Source organism: Siniperca chuatsi, linkage group LG2 (genome assembly GCF_020085105.1).
Source record: "Siniperca chuatsi isolate FFG_IHB_CAS linkage group LG2, ASM2008510v1, whole genome shotgun sequence".
Classification (NCBI taxonomy): Eukaryota; Metazoa; Chordata; class Actinopteri; order Centrarchiformes; family Sinipercidae; genus Siniperca; species Siniperca chuatsi.
Genome location: NC_058043.1, coordinates 18,975,448 through 18,995,682, shown reverse-complemented (window position 1 = coordinate 18,995,682; position 20,235 = coordinate 18,975,448). Strand labels below are relative to the sequence as shown.

The 20,235-nt window shown below is 41.2% G+C and overlaps 1 protein-coding gene across 1 annotated transcript; it reads left to right on the top strand.

Annotated features, from left to right (window-relative positions):
- Window positions 1-91: 91 nt before the first annotated feature.
- erbb3a (erb-b2 receptor tyrosine kinase 3a) lies at window positions 92-20,011 on the top strand. Its single transcript, XM_044177215.1, has 29 exons — window positions 92-458; window positions 7,656-7,813; window positions 8,242-8,428; window positions 8,806-8,931; window positions 9,052-9,117; window positions 9,910-10,028; window positions 10,317-10,458; window positions 10,589-10,702; window positions 11,180-11,297; window positions 11,440-11,513; window positions 11,602-11,692; window positions 11,885-11,902; window positions 12,855-13,072; window positions 13,163-13,295; window positions 13,467-13,560; window positions 13,670-13,824; window positions 13,917-13,970; window positions 14,077-14,218; window positions 14,299-14,418; window positions 14,517-14,615; window positions 15,306-15,491; window positions 15,613-15,768; window positions 15,951-16,026; window positions 16,150-16,296; window positions 17,083-17,180; window positions 17,327-17,521; window positions 17,627-17,695; window positions 17,884-18,145; window positions 18,803-20,011. The coding sequence occupies exons 1-29, from the start codon at window positions 371-373 to the stop codon at window positions 19,606-19,608; spliced, it is 4,311 nt and encodes a 1,436-aa protein (XP_044033150.1). The 5' UTR covers window positions 92-370; the 3' UTR covers window positions 19,609-20,011.
- Window positions 20,012-20,235: the final 224 nt, after the last annotated feature.

The window sequence follows — 20,235 nt, the reverse complement described above, 5'->3', positions numbered from 1 at the left end:
ATAAATCAGTGCCAGAGAAACAAGCGCTCCTGCCGCTGATTGGCTCCGCGCTGCGCTCCAATCACTGATCTGTAGTGATTCCTCTCACACAGACCGGAGCTGGCGGCTTGTAAAGTTGCGGCTCAGTTAAATCACAAACAGAGAAAACACAAACAGGTTGCCACTCCAGGGCGGATTTACTCCTTCATTTGAGAAAAGCGAAGGAAAGGAATAAGAAAGCGCTGGCAAATCTGGATTAACTCAACTACTGCTTCTAAATGGACTCGAAACGACCGAGGACGATTTTTAACCAGAACAGGACCCACTTCTTCTTATTGATATGATGCTTATGTTTGTTTAAAACGTCATCAGCTTGGGAATTTGAGCGAGGATGACCGCCCTCATGAGGAAGGTGCAGCAGGTGCTGTGCGTCCTGCTGCCGTGTGCTCTCCAACTCTGCAGCGCGCAGACACAAGGAGGTGGGCTCAAAGACACACACACACACACACACACATATCAACTTTTCTGCCCAGACTCATACCTTTTTAAACTCAAGTAACCAAGAACATCCAGCAACATTTGCGATGTACTTTTGACAAATCCCTTTGAACACCTGGATTAGAGCTTCTTACTGCACTGAGTGCTCTGAAGTAGGGAAACACCTGTCCCACCTCACAAACCCCACACACCAGAACCTGTTCTGCACACGTAAAACTTGTTTGCTGTGAGTCACCCGCACCTCTCCCACGACTTTGTGTGTGCTTTATCGTGTTTGTCTCAATTGTTTCATGGTTTTGCGACAGAGGAGCCCAACCTTTCACCGCCTGTTGACTTACAACCAGTCAGCCCAAAAGATCTGTCCTTTACAGTGGAAACCTTTACCTCCGATGTTTACCTCTCCATTTTCTCAGCATAGTCAGTTGTGGGAGAAGTATTCAGATTTATTTAGTAAGTGAAAGCAGCAATACCACAATGTAAAATACTCTAATGCAAGCAAAGGTCCTGCTTTAGTAAAAGTACATATGTATTAGCAACTAAATGTACTTGTTGGGTAGCAGAATGACCCCTACCAGTGTTATTATATAGCTACATTGGATTATATATTGACGTGTTAACATGTAAGCTTTCTATACTGTTGGCTAGTTTAATCACATTTTAGAAACTGATCATGTTTTCTATGAAAAATCATAATCTTTAAAGTAACTGGTTGCAACCAATGATAATTTTCATTATGTAGTAATCTCCCAATTATCTCCAGATTAATAAATTATTCGTTTGGTCTATAAAATATTAGAAAATTGTGAAAAATCAACCCAAAACTCAAACATATTCAGTTTACTATGACATTAAACTAAGAAAGCAACACATCCTCACAACTGTGAAGCTGTAACTTAGTAATGTTTTGTATTTTTTTGTGTGAAAAATGATAAACAGAATATCAAAACAGTTGCAGATTAATTTTCTGTCGATTATTCGACTGATTGTTTCAGCTCAAGACGCTAACTACGACTCAAATAAATGTAAGTACTATGTAATACTTCCCTCTGAAATATAGTGGACTAGAAGTAGAAAGTAGCAGAAGACTGAAATCCTTGAGTACAGTACAAGTACGTCAAAATTGTACAGCACTCGAGTAAATGTACTCAGTTACTTTCCACCACAGAGGGTAGTGGCGTGTTTGAGGCAGAGCGGTGTTGTGATTTGAATCCCTGTGAGACTTTGACCTTGTGCTCTTGTTGCTGTCACCTGGCTGCAGGTGAATTAAGTGATGCGCTGAGTTTGAGAAAAACCATGAGATCATCGATCTTTAGGCAGCTGATGCTCAGGTGTGACAGAGCCTCTGGCAATATACAATACATACTAAACCACGTTAACTTGGTGTGCGCTTCATGTTTCATTAGAGAGCACTGATGCTTACCTTGGGATTGAAACATTTGTTCAGAGTTACTTCTACTGATCAAGTCCTTAGAAATATTTAAACTAAAGACATTTTCAGGAATTTCAGAAGAATATTTTGATGTCAAAGCGGCATCAGTCGTGGTCTTTAAGCCAGCTGATGACCAGGATTTTGTTGTGCAGTAACCAGGCAGTTATGAAAGAGGTTGCTGTTGTTATGTTGCTGTAGAAAGCTGGATTTGTACGCCAACCTTTGTCAGAACATATCAGTAATATATGTTAACTGGCCAACCATAATAGAATAACTAATGCTAATATAGTTTTGTGTTGTGTTCAGGGTGCCTTTTAATGTTATACTTCAAAGCCAATTGTCTTATTAGATCCTTGCTGCACTTTTCTGCGAGAAGCACGGGTTTGATTATGAAGAGGAAATGCTTTTAATATATTCGTATGCACATGAAGCATAAGAGGGACACACATTACACAAACATGTCCACGTTGTAAATAACCAACACAGGTATTGCCAACTTGTAGCACTTGCATTTTAAAATGCAGCTGTTGCGGGAAACAGGAAGGGCAAGTGAATTTTTATTCCACAAATATCATCATCTTGACAAAATAGTGCATATGTCAGTTTAATGTCTCAGATGTTAAATATGTGATGTAACAGAGGGGGCTCAGCTTGTAAGTGTAACATTTGATACCATATCGTTTAATAAAACAAAAATGGGTGGTGCCTCTTTAAATTCCCTCTCTTCTACAGGTGTGACATCCAAATAACCGATGCGTCAAAAAGCAAATATGCTGTCGCTCCTGCTGCCAAAGCATGATGTTAAGCAACTCTCCGCTTCAGCGTCAGTCTGCTTGTAAAGTCTGGGGGACACACAAAGTCTGGGGAGTCACATTGGGAACACAGAAAAAATAATCTTCCAGTTTATTTGTATACAACCTCTGGCTGTAAACCAGTGAATGCACCATGAAATGAAATAGTCCATGTGCTCAGGTGTCTGTCTTTGTGTGTGTGTGTGTGTGTGTGTGTGTGTGTGTGTGTGTGTGTGTGTGCACACGCATGCTCACTCCTCAGGTATGCAGTAATCTCTGGCCATCCTGTGCCAAGTTTCTGTTTGCCTCAGTCATCGTCTCAACCGCTTTAGTGAGCTTGTTTATCTCCTCCTCCCTCTTTTCTTTTCTTTCTCTCTCTCTCTCTCTTCTTTTTGAGTATTGAAACCCTGGTAACAGACAAATGAAAAAAAAAAACAGCTGAAACTGATCCATGTTGTGTTTTCGTCATGTGTTAGGTTACGCTTTAGTGCAGAGGACAATGACACCATTTTGCTTTGAGTTCATGTGCAGTATATGATAGTTAGTGATGGACTACGCAGACATACTGCAGTGTTTGTAAAGTGTGAGGAGACACACAGAGAGTAAAGTGGCAGTGCAGACACATAGAGGTTTGGCTGCACATCTTGATGCACTACAACACTTGTTTTGCACTATTTCAAAATAGAACTATTGTGTGCTTGTGTGTGTTAATGTGTGTGTGTGTATTGACTCTAAACCCTCCACCCCATTTCTTTTTTCTCCATCATCCATCTGACAACACTGAAGTCCTCCTTTGACACAGAAAACCCACTCAGCCTGTTGAGATTTCCAGCTTCCACAGCTGCAGCTTGTGCATTGTCTGTATGACTGACATTTTGTCACATATTGTATTGCAAGTGTACACACCGGTTTGTCCCCCTCTTGAGTGGGTTGTGTTTGCACTGTATGCATACTGTAGCATGTGGAAGGTTCTTGAATGTACGTACGTGCGAGTCGTAAGTTCACAAGTATTTCCCAACAGGCAATTCAAATGGTAGAGTCAACAGCTCAAGTCATCCACTGATAGCACTGAGCTGCTCTCAGGGCTTAACTAAGGTAGGGTAGATAAAGAGCTCCACCCTCGAGCAGCTCATAAACTGACATAATTTCAATTAAATGGCTTTTAATCAGCAAAAGTTTCTGAAAGCAAATTGGAGACTTAGTCATAGCAAGTCAATGTGATAACCCTGACATGGAGCAATATATAGAAATGTGCTACAACATGCATAGTTGTGAATATTGAAGAGATCATGTCCTGTGTCATTAAAGGAGTACTCCAGTGATTCCACTTGCATAAAGTTAATGGACTTGCAAGAAACAGATTTAAAAAGATATGGTCAAAATCGATACAGCAGAGGCCGAGATATTCCAACATTTAGTCCCTGTACGGGTCAAGCTGCAAAAACATTGGATCATACACTTCTCTTTATGCAACTCAGTAAAGTGTTTTGTTATGCTGTGTTTATTTTATATTGTAAAGACCATAATTTTGAGGAGCCAAGTGAAACTACCCGCAGATATCTGTAATTTCTGACAGCTACGATATCTCATTGGTGAAAAGAACCGAGAATTGACAACAAACTGGTGGAAAATAGCTGCAAAGCCACCATTGCTGGTTGCATCTAAATAATATATTAAAGGATTAGTTTGACATTTTGCGCAGGAGCAGCAACTTCCCGGAGACTTTGCTGGTTGCCTGGCAACACAACCCACCATAAAACAGCAAATTGTCTTTTTTACACTGCGTTTTTTGTACTGATTAAACAAATGATATGTAGCGTGTTAATTAGTAGGCTTTAAAGGTTCTGGCAGGAAGATTTTGCTACCCTCAGACAGAGCTAGGCTAGCAGTTCGCCCAAATCCCAATAAAAACACATTTTCCACTTCCCACTAGCCTTGCCGACAATTTTGGTTTTATGTAAAACCTGAACACATATCTGCCTCTGAGACTTCTGCCTCCACTCCAATAACACTTAAAGGGACAGTTCACTCCCAAATCAAAAATACATATATTCACTCTTACCTGTAGTGCTATTTATCCATCTAGATTGTTTTGGTGTGAGTTGAGTTTTGGAGATATCAGCTGTAGAGATGTCTGCATTTTTTTAATATAATGGGACTATACGGCAGTTGGCGTGTGGTGCTCAAAGCGCCAAAATCTCTGACTCTCTCTCTCTACGAACGCCGTAGGTCAGCCTCTGTTCAGTGTATTACAGATGGATCGCAGACGCGTGCACACAACAGACCTTGTTGTGAACCATTTCATGTAGGAACTGTTTTCTTTCTACCGATGGTTTCTACATGAATCTGCTCAGAACAAGGTCTGTGGATTATCTTGAGTAACCAGGTCATGATTTCTGGAAAGAGACATTGCTGTGGTGACATTGGGGTGAACTGTCCCTTTAACGGAAATTGTGTTTGTGCTGCTCAACAAATTGAAAAATGACATCAAAAGCAATGTCTTCCCAGAAACAATGTCCTGATTATTCTTGATAATCCACAGACACCGCTGTTATGTGTGACACATTATTTCTGGAAAGAAAGCCTTGAGTAACATAAACAAAATTCCGTTCACCTCTGTTGTATTGCGGTGGGGGCAGGACTTTCCAAACTAGATATTTAAAAATATCTTTAAATAAAACCAAAACTCTCTGCATGACTAGACACCATGCAGGGGGGAAATGTATGTTTTTATGACTTGTGTGACCTGGCGCTTTAATGTTTGGTACAGAGCCAGTTCATGTGAACGCAGTGTTCTCAGAAACACAATAAAGTGTCTCTTATCAGGACTTTATGGACGTAGGACGTTGTCTCTCTCTCTCACACACACACACAAACACACACACTGTGCTTTGACTCCTCTGTTGTGCCTGTGAGGTTAATAATCATTAGCCTTTTTATGCCCTTGTTGATCCTGTTGTTCTACTGGGCTCTATTTTGACTCTGATGTCAGTAGATGGAATGTGTTTGTGAGTGTGTCGAACATACTTTGTGTGTAAGCGTGGTTTAACACACGTTCTTCAGATCCTTACAAGTACAACGAAATCAACAAGTATACTGTAGAGATTTTGTTTTTCACATAATAGTAAATAAACAATCAGAGCTGACTGGTTCATGAGGTTAAAGGGTCAGTTCACCCAAATAACAAAAAAACATTTTCACTTTTACCTCTTCCTCTTCTTTGTCCCCCTTCAAGACATCGAAACATTAGTCTTTGAGATTTCTCCAATAAAATGGAGGTGAATTTCATTTGTGTTGCTCAAAGTATTAGAAATTTCAATACAAATTTCAATAGCAACACATCTTTCCAGAAACCGTGTACTAATTACTCCTTGGAGCTACTGTCGAAAGAAGAAATAGTCCCTAAATGAAAACTGTTGAAACAGTCTTCTGTGGATTATCCAGAATAAATGTGACACTATTTCTGTTGCTGTTCATTGCTTTTATTTAATCCACTGTGGAGGCAGAAATCTTTGAGACAAATATCACAAAATCTTGACAAATAAAACCTGAAAGTATGGACATGGAAGTGAGAAAATGTGTATTTAAAGGGTAAAGTTCAAACTACAGTTAGTTGGCAGGGAATGAGTAATGTCTTTGTAAGTGCAGAATTAGACTTCAAGGCCAAAAGCATGTGGATGTCCAAACCGTTACACGCATATGATTATTGAACATTGGGGAGTAATGTGCTACTATAAAAGCCTCCACTTTTCTGGGAAGGCTTTCCACAATATTTTGGAGGCTGGTTGCAGTGATTTGCTCCCATTCAGCCACAAGAGCATTAGTGAGGTCGGGGACGGATGTCGGGCGATAAGGCCTGACTCGCAGTCGGGCTTCCAATTCATCCCCATGGTGTTGGATGGGGGCAGCCAGTCAAGATTTTCCACAGCAAGCTGGGAAAGCCATCTCTTTATAGATCTTGCTTTGTGCGTGGGGTCATTGTCATGTTGAAACAGACCTTCGCCAAACTGCTGCATCAAAGTTTGAAGTGCTGTGTTGTGTTCAGTGCATGAGTGTGTGTTTGTATTTTTGTGCAAAGTATTGATTCCTAGATGACATTGAGATCAACAGTCATGGTTTAATTCTCTGTCCGTCCCTGTCTTTAATTTTCTCTCTGCTGCGTCTCTCCTGTCTGACATTTGAATAGCAAAGCAGCCTTCAAGTGACGCTGAATGGCTGAACTCCCACAGACCATAAACAAGGCCTTGTATGTTTGTCTCAGAGAAGGACATGCCCTGTGTACAATCCTCAGCTTGTTTCACACTGTTACAGTACATTCATTCATATTCTGTGAGCAGAACACAGTGGCTTGTAGTTAAGTGGCATAAAACACTCTTTATAAGGGCTTACGTTGTTCCCTCGTGAATGATTTAATAGAATATGCATAGTATTATTTGTGTTGTGATAACCATTGCATGAACATCAGAGAATGTTTTTCTTTTTGACTTTTGTGGTACTATAGCTCTTTCTAGATAACTGACCTGTGCTACATAAAACTGTAAAATTGTCTGTAAAATGCAAGCAGTGAAAGAATGTTTGTTAAAGGATAAAGCTCCTGTTCAATATTTTTCCTACTGACAACAAATCCCACGAAAAGAACAAAACCAACAATGCATTAGTCTGTCTCAAAAAAACAAAACAAAACTACAGTGCCCAGTGTAACAGTGTGGCTCATGTATACGTTTATAATGTTTTTTGGACAACAGTGGAGGTATAAGCTAAACCAGGCTTTGGCTACACAGACACCACTTGTGAAAAGGATCAATTCATTGTTGGGTTTGGTTTTTTCATGGGATTTGTTGACAATTAGAAAAATACAGAATATCACCAGATTTGTCCTTTAAATCTGTGTATGTACTCTTAACATATATTGACATTAAAGACACTCATTAACAAGAGTTCATTCTTTACTTTTCCAGTGGTCGTTTGTTCTGGCACCCAGAATGTTCTGAGCACGACGGGAAATTCAGAGATCCAGTACAACCTGATGAAGGAGATGTACACTGGCTGTGAGATTGTGATGGGCAACCTTGAGATTACCATGATGGAGCACACCAGAGACTTCTCCTTCCTGCAGGTGAGGTTTTGAATACACGGACGCATCACAATAACAAGTGTGTAGAGAGCAGATTAGCAGTACTCCTTTCCCAGGACTACAGTATATGTGTCACTGAGAAGAACTGCATGATAACCAGTCTAGACAAGGACGTGGATCAACCTGATGCCAGAAATAATCTCACATCTGAGGCTTCACTGAAAACAAAAACAAGCTGTTTATCACTGTCAATAGTGAATAATGTCTCTGTCTCAAATGCACAATGAGCTAATTTATGTACCCCTCCAAGTCCTTTTCGAAATCAGTCACTGCACTACAGTCACGGTGACTAACGTCACAAGAAAAACACACCTCTGCTGCAAGGTTGTGACTGATAACAATCACTATGACTAACAAAAGCAGATGTATTTTATTTAATGTCTCTTTCTCATAATCGTTTAACCCTGCAGTCTATCAGAGAGGTGACAGGCTACATCCTGTTCGCCGTCAACGAGTTCAGCCGCCTGCCTCTGGACCACCTGCGCGTCATCAGAGGCACCGCACTGTACGAGGACCAGTACGCTTTGGCTGTGATGGTCAACTACCAGAAGGACGGGCATTATGGTCTGCAAGAACTGGGCCTGACACACCTTACAGGTACACAGAAATTACTCCATTAGTGTGTTTAAGTGTGGGAGGCTGGAGTGGAGCAGATAAGAGCTCGGACTGGATGTGACACTCAGTTACTGTTGAAGCTCCCACACCCACACAGTGCAGCCACACCTTCAGAGTAGCCTACCGGTCGTCAGAGAGCAGCGGTGTGTGTAGACGCAGTGATGTGAAGTCCCTGGAATGTCTCATGTGCTCAACAGCTCAACTGCCAGTGTAACATGAGCTCCAGCACATTATACTGAGTTTGTATGTGCTGTAGTAAACAGTGAATGGCAGAGTTTCGTAGGATGAGTCATGGGCCTGTTTGGGCTTGCTTTTTCTAATTGTCTATTCCCATTTAAATGTATGTGTTCTGCCCACAGAGATACTGGAGGGAGGAGTCAAGATCATCCAGAATAAGTACCTGAGCTACGCCCCGCAGGTGAACTGGCTGGACATAGTGAAGGATGGAGAAACTCGTATTGAGATCGAGGGCAATGGGCCTGAAAGTGAGTGGAAAGGAGGATAATTCTAGGATAATTACACATATGAGCATCAATTACCTTCTATTTTAATGTCATGCTTTACAATGTAAAAATGCATCTACTGATAATAAAATTATATCTTAGAACCTTGTAACGAAGCATGTGGAGAGCTTCCATGTTGGGATCCAGGAAATGACACGTGCCAGATCTGTGAGTGAAATCAGCATCTCTTTATTTCCCATGCATCAACTCAGTTCTGTAACGCAGTGGTTCCCACGTGGGTGTTGTGGACCTGCGGTGCCTTAAAGATGAGCCAAGGGTGCAGCAAAATTTGTTGATTTCCATTTTTGTCTTCCATTTTTAACAATGTTTCACTGCATAAAACAAAATAACGAGGCAACATTTACATTAACTACATTTTATGTTATATTTTATCATCAAAACAGAAGAAATAAGAAATAAACACTAAAATCATATTAAAAAACCTTGTTAAATAATCTGTTGTCATAGTAACATATCATGTTTTCTGGCAGATGAGTTTTACAGGCACACAGCAGTCAGAAACATCCACTGTCAGAGCAAGCAATGCTCAAAGAAATGCTGACCCTCATCCTTCAACACGAAATGAAAAACATATATTTAACTAAATACTATACTTTTTTATTCATTGTCTTTTTGAAGTTCAGTTTTTATCTGCAAATCCACACAGCAACATGAAACTGCAAAACTGCCTAAAACTGCAGATTTCAGTTTTTTTTTCTGAGGCCTGTATTATTTTACTTAACATTGATGTTAGTTCATATATGTCACATATTGTACATCAATTGTATTTGATTTGTTAGGTTATTTAAAGTACATTCTTATAACAGATAACCATGGTGTAATTTTTAGCTGAAAAAGGTGCACGTGTATGGATGTCATATGAAGGGGTGTCTTGGTTTGAAAAAAGTTTGGGAACCATTGCTGCAATGGATTAACAAATTACTCTCAACTTTCTTTCAGTGACAAAGACTGTGTGCGCCCCTCAGTGTAACAGCAGATGCTTTGGTGGAAGCCCGAGCGAGTGTTGTCACATTGAATGTGCTGGAGGCTGCACTGGACCCCTGGATACAGACTGCTTTGTGAGTTTTTTGCTTTTAACACAGCAGACATTTTCACATGTCACGGTAAGAAAAACACAAGTGTAAATAATAAAATGAATGATAGCCAAATTTCATTAAAATGTTTCAGGATCCAGGTATTGAGCCACATGCCTTACCGGGACACTTGAATACAACAGAACCATGGTTAATGTTTTTAGTAACACTTGTGCTTCTCCTGCTATGACAAGTCAAGATGTCTGCTGTGAAAAAACACACAAAACATACTGTATCTGTGTTGCTTACTGTGCTGTACGTGACGTTTTACAGGCTTGCAGGAACTTCAACAACTCGGGCTCCTGCGTGCCTCTGTGTCCCCAGACCCTCATCTACAACAAGCACACATTCAAACTAGAGCCCAACCCCAATGCCAAGTACCAGTATGGCTCCATCTGTGTGGCCCAGTGCCCCAGTGAGTCCCCACATGCTGTTCACACAGACTCAGTTTATTGCTGTTCTCCCTATGTCATTTTTATGTTTGTAAAACATTTAGTTCATTCAAAGCTTTTCATAACCTGCTCGTGTATTTTTTTTTTTTACAGCAAACTTCCTGGTGGACGGCAGCTCATGTGTGAGCAGTTGCCCTTCTGATAAAATGGAGGTGGAGAAAAATGGGGTGAAAAGATGTGAACCCTGTGGAGGCCTCTGTCCAAAAGGTTTTTAATTAAATTCAACAGCTGCTCATTCAAGACAGCTGTTTTATGCAACTGCCAGACGAGCTAAGCTAATCCTCTCCCACTCTGGTCAGCAGTGGTTTAAGAAGTATCCTTTACTTAAGAAAAAGTAGTAAAACCACAATTTAGAAATATTCTCTTGCATTAATGTGTAAGCAGCATAATGTATAGCTGGTCAAAATGGAGCTGGAGTGCTTTACACACTGTACAGTTTTTTTCTACAAAAATGATCAGATTTTATTTGTTGATCATATGTTTTGTATGTAAAATCTTAATCTGCAATGTCTCCATATAAAATGTAGTGGAATAGCAGAATAATGTAGCATAAAATGGAAAATTATACCTAAGTACAGTATTTGAGTAAATGTACTCATGTACTTTCCACCACTGCTGGTTGATTCTAACTGACTTCATATGTTCTTAACCTTTCCTTCCACCTCTTCTTCATCTTCCTCTCAGCTTGCCAAGGCACAGGAAGTTCAGCCAGACAGACTGTCGATGCTCTTAACATCGACAGTTTCATAAACTGCACTACGATTCAGGGTAGTCTGCACTTCCTGGTGACTGGGATCAAAGGGTAAACTTATAATAGTTGCCATAGATACAAGATACCACAGAACGTCTACTGTAATTAGTAGGTTAATAAGTATTTTCATCTGTGCTTTATGGATGCTTTTTGCAATAGGCAATTATTTTTTCCTGTTTTTCTCTGTTCAAAGTGATGATTACAACGGTGTACCAGCCCTCGATCCAGAGAAACTGAAAATCTTCAACACTGTGAGGGAGATTACAGGTGTGTATGTGTGATTTTATTTTTAATATCATGTCACAGTATTTACAGTCTGTTTAAGGCCTCTGAAACACAGTGTCTCCAATTTCAGACATCCTCAGTATCCAGTCGTGGCCTAAAAACATGTCCGACCTGTCAGTCTTCTCCAACCTCCAAACTATTCAGGGCAGAACACTTTACAAGTGAGCAGCTGTTGTTTTTCCCCCTCTTTGTTGTAACTTTGTTTTTGTTTCTCTAGTCGAAGGTCATGCCACTATCATGTTGTTGTATCTTTCACTGCATTGCAGACTAAACCTTCACTGGTATGAATCTGATTGTCTTTTTGTGTCTTGTATCTCTTTCTTCCCATTATATCTAATTTTTACCCCATTTAGAGGAGCGGGCTCTAGAAGGTACAGTAAATATTTCACATGCCCACTTGTATCTGCCTCTTCATGTACAACATCTCAGTTTAAAATATTTTTTCTTGGTTTAGATATTATTATTCTGTTATTATTTTCAGTACTGGGATTGTGTGATTAAGTTGGTGGTGGGCACAACTCTTTAATGAGTGCACATGGTTTTCTTGCATGCTTTTTCTGATGAAAATTGATGGGTTTTTGGCTGCAAAATGTTGGAATCTGAGTCTGGTTGTATTTTATGGAAGCAAAGAAAGGCCATAAGGATATCAATCGTATAAGCAACTGAACTCCTAATTGTGAAATTAAATCACTACTGACTACTTACGTAATGTAGAAATTGAAATACCTCAGAGTTTATACTGTAGCATTGAAATATTTTACATTGAAAACAATTTACACACATCTGGTTTGTATTCCTCTTTGATATTTCCAGTAGGTAATTTCAAGTTGTGCTATTTCAAAGACATGATATTAGAGGTATTATTGTTTATTATGGTTCACAAATTCAGACAAGAAATACAAGTGTCCGTTGAATTCAAGTCAAGTCAAAAAATCTTTGGTGATTAAATTGGATTGGTGAAATTCACCAAATTTCAAAATGACAAATTCAAACTTAAACACTCAAAAAAATCAGACCTTCGTCCGATCAGTTTGTGTGCTGTCATTGATATGCTCCAATAGAAGTTCAGATGAGCCACTGGAAACTGAAAAAAATATACTTAATGTTTTTAAAATAGAAAAACTGGAAATCACCTTCTGAGAAATTCAAAAGAATTCAAACCTCACAAATTCAGAAAGATGGTTTTCAAAGTAAAATAATCAGTTGCCCATAAAATAGAAATTATTAAGCACTTTCTTTGCTTCCACAGTATTTTAAACACAATCACAATTTTGGCAACAATTAATTTCTTACACAACATTTATTCACTGCCTGCTATTTCAGGGGCTACTCTCTTCTGGTGATGAAGATCTCCTCTTTGACCTCCCTGGGGTTACGCTCGCTGCGAAAAATAAACGACGGCAGCGTCTACATCACAGGAAACAAGAAGCTCTGCTACCATGACACTGTCAACTGGACGCGTATCTTGAGCAGCAGCTCCCGCCAGCAGCGACGCCAGAAGAACATTGACATCAAGGAGAACAGACCAAGATATCAGTGTGGTGAGTGAGGGTGAGGAGGGTCATTTTTAACCAGCTCCCTTGTCAGTGTTGATGATGATACAGTCATTTTTGCTCTGTTTGTATCTGTAGTTAATGAGGGCTATGTGTGCGATCCCCTGTGCTCCTCTGATGGCTGCTGGGGTCCAGGGCCAAACCAGTGTCTGTCATGTAAGAAATACAGCAGGGGAGGAACGTGCGTGCCAGACTGCATGTTCTTAACCGGGTCAGTCTTCACAAAACAACTAATAATATGAATAATAACATTCACAGTGTTTTCCTCAATGTGACTAATATTTGCTGTGGCGTAGCTGTCCAAACAATCTTATCTTGTTCAATCTTATCTGCAGTCTGTTGAAAGATTTTGAAAGTAAATAACTATTTTCCCTGAATGCAGGGAGAGGCGGGAGTTTGCTACTCTGTCAGGGGAGTGTATGCCATGCCACCCTGAGTGTAAGGTCCAGGAGGGGAAGGAGACGTGCATAGGCCCGGTATGATTTTCTCTATTCTCTTTGGGTGTGTTGCTGCCACCTAATGGCATTACCATTTCTTTCTCTTTGCTTTGCTTTTGTCTGTCAACTAATCCCTCATTCTTCTCAGGGAGCAGATCAGTGTATAGCATGTGCCAAACTGCAGGACGGTCCACACTGTGTCTCCTTGTGTCCTGAGGGCGTGATGGGAGGGGAGGAAATCATCTTTAAATACCCCAACAAGCAAAGCCACTGTGAACCGTGCCACATCAACTGTACCCAAGGGTAAGGAATGAGTAGAGGGCTCTCTGCGTGTATTCATATGTATGTTTGTGTTTGTGTTAAATGTACCTCTTTTCTGTGTGTTTTGTGTTTAGGTGCGATGGACCAGGAATTGGAGACTGTGAGGGGTCATCCCGGCACATTTCTGGGTAAGTTGCTCCTCTCAATGTGACGCGTTTTAATAGTTTAGACATGTTGGTTCAGCATCAAGTGCTGACAGTGTGACATCTCTTCTTCCTTTTCATCTGTTATTAGACAAGCGACCACAGCCATCGTACTGGGAGTGATTGCCCTTCTCTTCGCTTCTTTCTCTGTTTTCGTGCTGACTGTTCTGTACCGCCGAGGCCTCGCCATTCGTCGCAAGCGAGCTATGAGGAGATACATGGAGAGCGGACAGGTCAGTCAGAGTCTGAAGTCTTCATGATGTTGTTAAACTTCAGTTAAGTTTGTTTTAACATATGCTCTGTGCACCTACAGAGTTTTGAGCCTCTGGATCCTGGAGAGAAAGGGACTAAAGTCCATGCTCGGATCCTGAAGCCCACAGAGCTGCGTAAGATCAAGCTGCTGGGTAACGGAGTGTTTGGATCAGTCCATAAGGTAGTGGTGATTGTGGCAGTTGTCTGTAAAATCTTCCTCTTGTATATTAGATATTCATTTAACAAATTATGAATCTGTCTCTATTTCTTACCTCACAGGGCATTTGGATTCCTGAGGGCGATACAGTGAAGCTCCCTGTGGCCATAAAGACCATTCATGATCGCACTGGACGGCAGACCTTCCATGATCTGACACTTGTAAGAAAACTTGACTTACAGGAAAGGATCTTTTGTGTATCAGATACTCACTGATGGTAGGCTTGAAAGGTGGGTCTCTGAAAGGTTTATAGCTTGCTGTTTTCCAGAGTCACCTTGGATTCACAGAAGTTGCAATGGATTCCTTTGGCAACCCGGAGTCATGCAAAGAAAAACATGGCAAAACTTATCTAAAGAAACTTCTCAAATCACTCTCTGCTGTTGATCTGAATGTGAAGTATGTTTGAAGTACTCATTTTCTACACAACAACATAGCTAAATACATTACTTTCCTGTCACACTGTAGCATCCTCACAGCTCAGAAGCTCCTGTAAAAACAGCATACTTAGAATTGTATTGGTGATGGGAGGATTAGTTATTTGGAATATACTGAACATACAGAGAAATCTATTATGTTGCAGGAGCTTGAGAAATTTGAGAAGTTTATATGAACATTTTGATGTTTAATCTTCCCCTTCACTGTGGGTTGTCACAGGAATCCATTGTAACTGCTGTGAATCCAACCTGACAACAGCTGCATTCCTCCATGAAGAAGCAATCCTCAAACTTTTCACAGTCTACAAGAAGTGAATATTTGATACAGAAAGGATAGAGAATTAATTTAAAACCTGAATCAAAGGTTGACATTTCTTTTAAAAATCCTTAATGATTGAACCTATATGTTCACTGCAGCACATGGGGACGATGGGAAGCTTGGACCACGTTAACGTTGTCAGGATCCTGGGTATCTGTCCCGGTGCCAGCCTGCAGCTCGTCACCCAGCTCAGCACTCAGGGCTCCCTGCTGGAGCACGTCAAGAACTGCAAGAACAAACTCAGCCCGCAGAGGCTGCTCAACTGGTGTGTTCAAATTGCAAAGGTAAAGGACCAACCTTTTAGTTTTGTTTGTGTGTGTGTGGTTTTTTTTTTTTACACATTTTTTTGCACATTGTTTGGTCCTTTCTCAAGCACCTAGAAGCATTGTTGTCCTTTCTCATCAGGGTATGTATTACCTGGAGGAGAACAGGGTGGTCCACAGGAACCTGGCCGCCAGAAATGTGCTCCTGAAGAATAATTACACCGCCCAGATCTCAGACTACGGCATTGCAGACCTGCTTTATCCTGATGACAAGAAGTACTTTTACAATGAGGGCAAGGTCCGTAGCCTGGCAGAAAAGATACAATAGACAAATGGACACTCTGTACAGTGATCAAAATTCATTAAGAGAGCCTTTGACATGACTTTTTTTTTGCACACTGTGAGACATTGCTCCTGTTTTCTCACATTCGCTGACCACTGAAGTAATCAAAAGAGACATTTTCTGTTTACGTCTTTTAGGCACCAATCAAATGGATGGCCTTAGAGAGCATCTTGTTTCGCAAATACACACATCAGAGCGATGTCTGGAGTTATGGTGAGTTTTAAACCACCTTACAAGTCCCAGTTTGGTTAATATTGAGTGTTTATGAAATCTGTTGTGGAGGAGTGTACCAGTCGTGCTGTTTCATACCACACTAAATCTGTCGCCTTCATTTAGGTGTGACAGTATGGGAGATGATGTCTTATGGGGCAGAGCCATACACTACGATGCGTCCACTGGAAGTTCCTGATCTGCTGGAAAAGGGCGAGCGTCTGTCTCAGCCTCAAATTTGCACTATTGATGTTTACATGGTCATGGTCAAATGTGAGTGCCTGTCTACTATCCCTCTTTTACATCTGGTCTGAACTACGATAGCAGCAGTAACACAAATATATGCTTTTTAGCCATGCTAGTGGCATTGCCCTAGGGATGGCAATGTTGGTCCGTCGGTTGGTCCACCACTTTGGTCCAGGCTGAAATATCTCAGCAACTATTAGATGCATTGCTATGAAATGTTGTACAGACATTCATGGTGCCCCGACGATGAATCCCACTGACTTTAGTGATCTCTTGACTTTTCCTCTAGCACCACCATGAGGTTGACATTTTTGAATTTTAGTGAAACAACAACTATTGGGTGGATAGCCCCGAAATTTGGTACAGACATTTATGTCCCACTCAGGATGAAATGTAAAAACCTTGATGATCCCCTGACTTTTCATCTAGCGCCACCATCAGGTCAAATTTTTCATTTGTCCAATACTTTGGTTTATGACCAAATACCTGCAAAACTAATGACATTCCCATCAGCCTGAGCTGTAGGCTACTTTGTGTTTAAAGCAAATGTTAGCATGCTAACACACTAAACTAAGAAGGTGAACATGGTATAAACGTTATACCTGTTTAACATCAGCATGTTAGCATTGTCCATGTGAACATGTTAGCATAGAGGCATCGCTGTGTACAGCCTCACAGAGCTGCTAGCATGGCTGTAGACTCTTAATTATGTTTATCTTCAGCTACATTTTAGTTAGTCCAATGCTCGTTATTATGCATCAACAACTCCATAGAACTGAGAGACAAACTATGGCCCTTGTTTTTATTTTCCAGGTTGGATGATTGATGAGAATGTCCGTCCTACATTCAAAGAGCTGGCGAATGAATTTACCAGAATGGCCAGAGACCCGCCTCGCTACCTGGTGATCAAAGTAAGAAATGCTGTGTGTTTATCAGTAGCCACCCAATTTGCACAGCACTTATTTTTTACTGTGGGCAGAAATGTTCTGTTTATTGTGGAGCTTCGGTAAAAGTGTACATGCAATACGTTAATCTATGTCTCACCTCTGTCCACCAGGAGGACTGCAGCCAACAGGACACAGCCCCGGATGAACTTGCCCAGCGGAGTGCAGACCTGGATGACCTGGATGATCTAGACATCGATCTGGTGGACCAGGTGGAGGAGGGGGTGGTAGATGGCATGACTCCAGCCGCCCACTACCTGGCTCAGTCCAGGAGCCTCAGTCGCCTCTCCAGGATGGACACTCACAGAGTAAGATACACCACTGTCAAATTTATGGCCAGTTTTTGCATGTCTGGAAAGGACTTTCCTGTCACCTCCTGGATCTAAATTTCACTCCTGTCTTTTCTTGTAAAGGTGGTTCTTACTTCATCAGGCGGGGCTGGATACCTGCCTATGACACCAGGTGTTGACAACCAAGGACAGGTAGCTAAAACATGCTTTTGTGGTGTAAAGCCACTTTGTATATTGACTGTTCTGTATTTTCTATGTACATTCGGTGTCTATAACAGAGCATAATTAAAATATTTAAAGATATTATCAAATCATCCTACTGCACATTCCTACTCTTTCTTCTTTCACTAATACAAGTCTGTTTGTGTTGTCTTGTGCAGGCCATGTGGCAGTCGCGCTCTCGACTAAACTCAGCCCGCACTGTGTCTGAGAGTTCGGAGGGCCGTGGCACAGCAGTGGAGATGGAGATGAGTGAGAACTTTTCTCTGGCAGGGAGCCTGAAAAGACGACGTCATCGTGAGGACAGCGCTTACATGTCGCAGAGGGACAGCATGTCCGGCGGGCCACCAGAGACTCCATCACCAGAGATGGAGGAAGACGACCAGAATGGATACGTGCTTCCTGGAGACAACCCAGAGAGAGGTGATAGCATCACTCATATTTGTTGTCTATTGAAATGATATTGTCAATTTACGTGGCCCTAACAACCTTTCCTGGAAAATGGGAAACACTGCCAGGTTAATACTATTTTCTTCATAGTTCTTACCTAATACATTATTCTAATACATAGCACAAGGCCAGATACCATCTTTTAATCATGTGCCATGTCACATTCATTTGCAAAAGGTTATCTTCTTGCTGAAAGGAATGGCTCAACATTTTGGGAAATGCACTTATTTGCTTTCTTGCCGAGCGATGAAAAGATCGATACCACTCTCATATCTGTTCTGTAAATATGAAGCTACAGCTGGTAGCTGGTTAGCTTAGCTTAGCGCAAAGACTTGAAACAGGGGGAAACAGCTCACCTGGCTCTGTTCAAAGGTAAAACAAATCTGCCTACCAGCACCTCTAAAGCTAATTAATTAACATGTTGTATCTTTTAAAAATTTGTTTAATTCATTAAAACAAAAAACAAAGTGTAAGAATGACATGTTGTAAAACCATGGTGTTACAAAAAAGAAAAGAGGCCACAAAGTTGTGTATGTACAACCCAATATTATATTAAATGCATTGGCAAAAAGGCAAAAACAACATCAATCCTCCTTTTATTTATTTAATTATTTCTTCTTGTTTTTTCAGAAACCCTGCTTTCCTCATCTCGAGCCACTCCTGGCAGGATGGGCAAGTCTCATTCGTCGGGCCGGTTGGATGACCCAGATGATGAAGAATATGAGTATATGAACAAGCAGACGTGTGTAACACCTGTCTCGCCCAGGCACAACAGCCACTGGCTGAAGCCGAACAAGAAGCGCACCTCCTCCATATCGTCACAAGCGACAGCATGCTCAGGTGATACCACACTATCTGTGGAGGTCAGGGGAGGTCCCACAAGGACCACTCACAACTCTGATTCAGAGCAGCGGGGATCTAATGAAGTTGAATATGAATACATGGACATCAGGGGTACTGAAAAAGATGAAAGCCCTCCAGCACATGACCCTCCGACAACGACACCAGCAGGGATGGGCAGAGAGGTGGAGGAGGAGAAGGAGGAGAAGGAGGAGGAGAAAGAGGAGGAGGAGGATGAATACGTGGAGGACAGTAACTATCATTACACAAACAGACAGCCGAAGCTGCGGCAAGCTCTTCGAGACAGGAAGGAGCTGAAGATACAGGGATGGGACGAGGGCGAGCCGTATGAGTATGAGGACATGGACTGCTTTGCTGCCCTGCAGCCTGGAGATGCAGTGGAGTACCAGAACGTGCAGAGGGAAGAGGAGGGAGCAGTAGGGGGCACAGAGGCACGTCGATCTGGGTTTGAACCCTATGTGAAAGTACGAGCTGGTGTCGGGGTTGGGCAACCTGCAGCTGTTGACAGATCTTTTGACAATCCAGACTACTGGCACAGCAGGATGTTCCTGAAGCCCAAAGCAGTGCCTACATGAAGAACATTTTAAATCTCCCCTCTGAGACTTATTCATGAAGGACCCGAAATAGGAACGCAATCAAAAGCCATGTTAATAATGCAGCCTGTGACACAATTTCAAAAACCCAACATGTGTGACTTTTTCATAGCTTCGTTGACTGTTACAGGCTGACATTATGTCTCGTATTTAGGCTTATGATTGGGGGCATTTCCAGAAATAATAGCACTGAGTGTTGAAAACACTAACAGAAATGAACAGATTCCAAGCTACATTTTTCTGTTTACATTTTGAAATGAACAAAGTTTGTTTTTGAGAACAAATGCATTTGTTTGGCGTTTGGACTTTTATGTTTTGAGACCTCGTTTAATGATGTGATATGAAATACATTTTCTACTCAATAAAAATATTTTATTCTATTCTATTTTGAAGTACCAACTTTTCTTCCAACTTGCCAGTAATAGCCTGGGCATGTGTGCAATGTGTGAAATGCAGGTTATGTTCCTCAGTTAGGTCTAATAATGAACGTTACAACAGTAAGGTGGTCGACTTATAGACATTTGGTTAACTCACCTGGGCCATGGCTTCAGTTCCTATGCTGGTCATAGTGACATTTCCGTAAATTTCCATCAATAAATCTCTTTCCAG

Excerpts from the sequence above, each read along its gene's own strand:
- erbb3a (XM_044177215.1), top strand. The coding sequence starts at position 371 with ATGACCGCCCTCATGAGGAAGGTGCAGCAGGTGCTGTGCGTCCTGCTG. Across the intron at positions 15,769-15,950 it reads ACTTTTACAATGAGGGCAAG|GCACCAATCAAATGGATGGC; the intron begins GTCCGTAGCCTG and ends TACGTCTTTTAG. Across the intron at positions 16,027-16,149 it reads GAGCGATGTCTGGAGTTATG|GTGTGACAGTATGGGAGATG; the intron begins GTGAGTTTTAAA and ends GCCTTCATTTAG.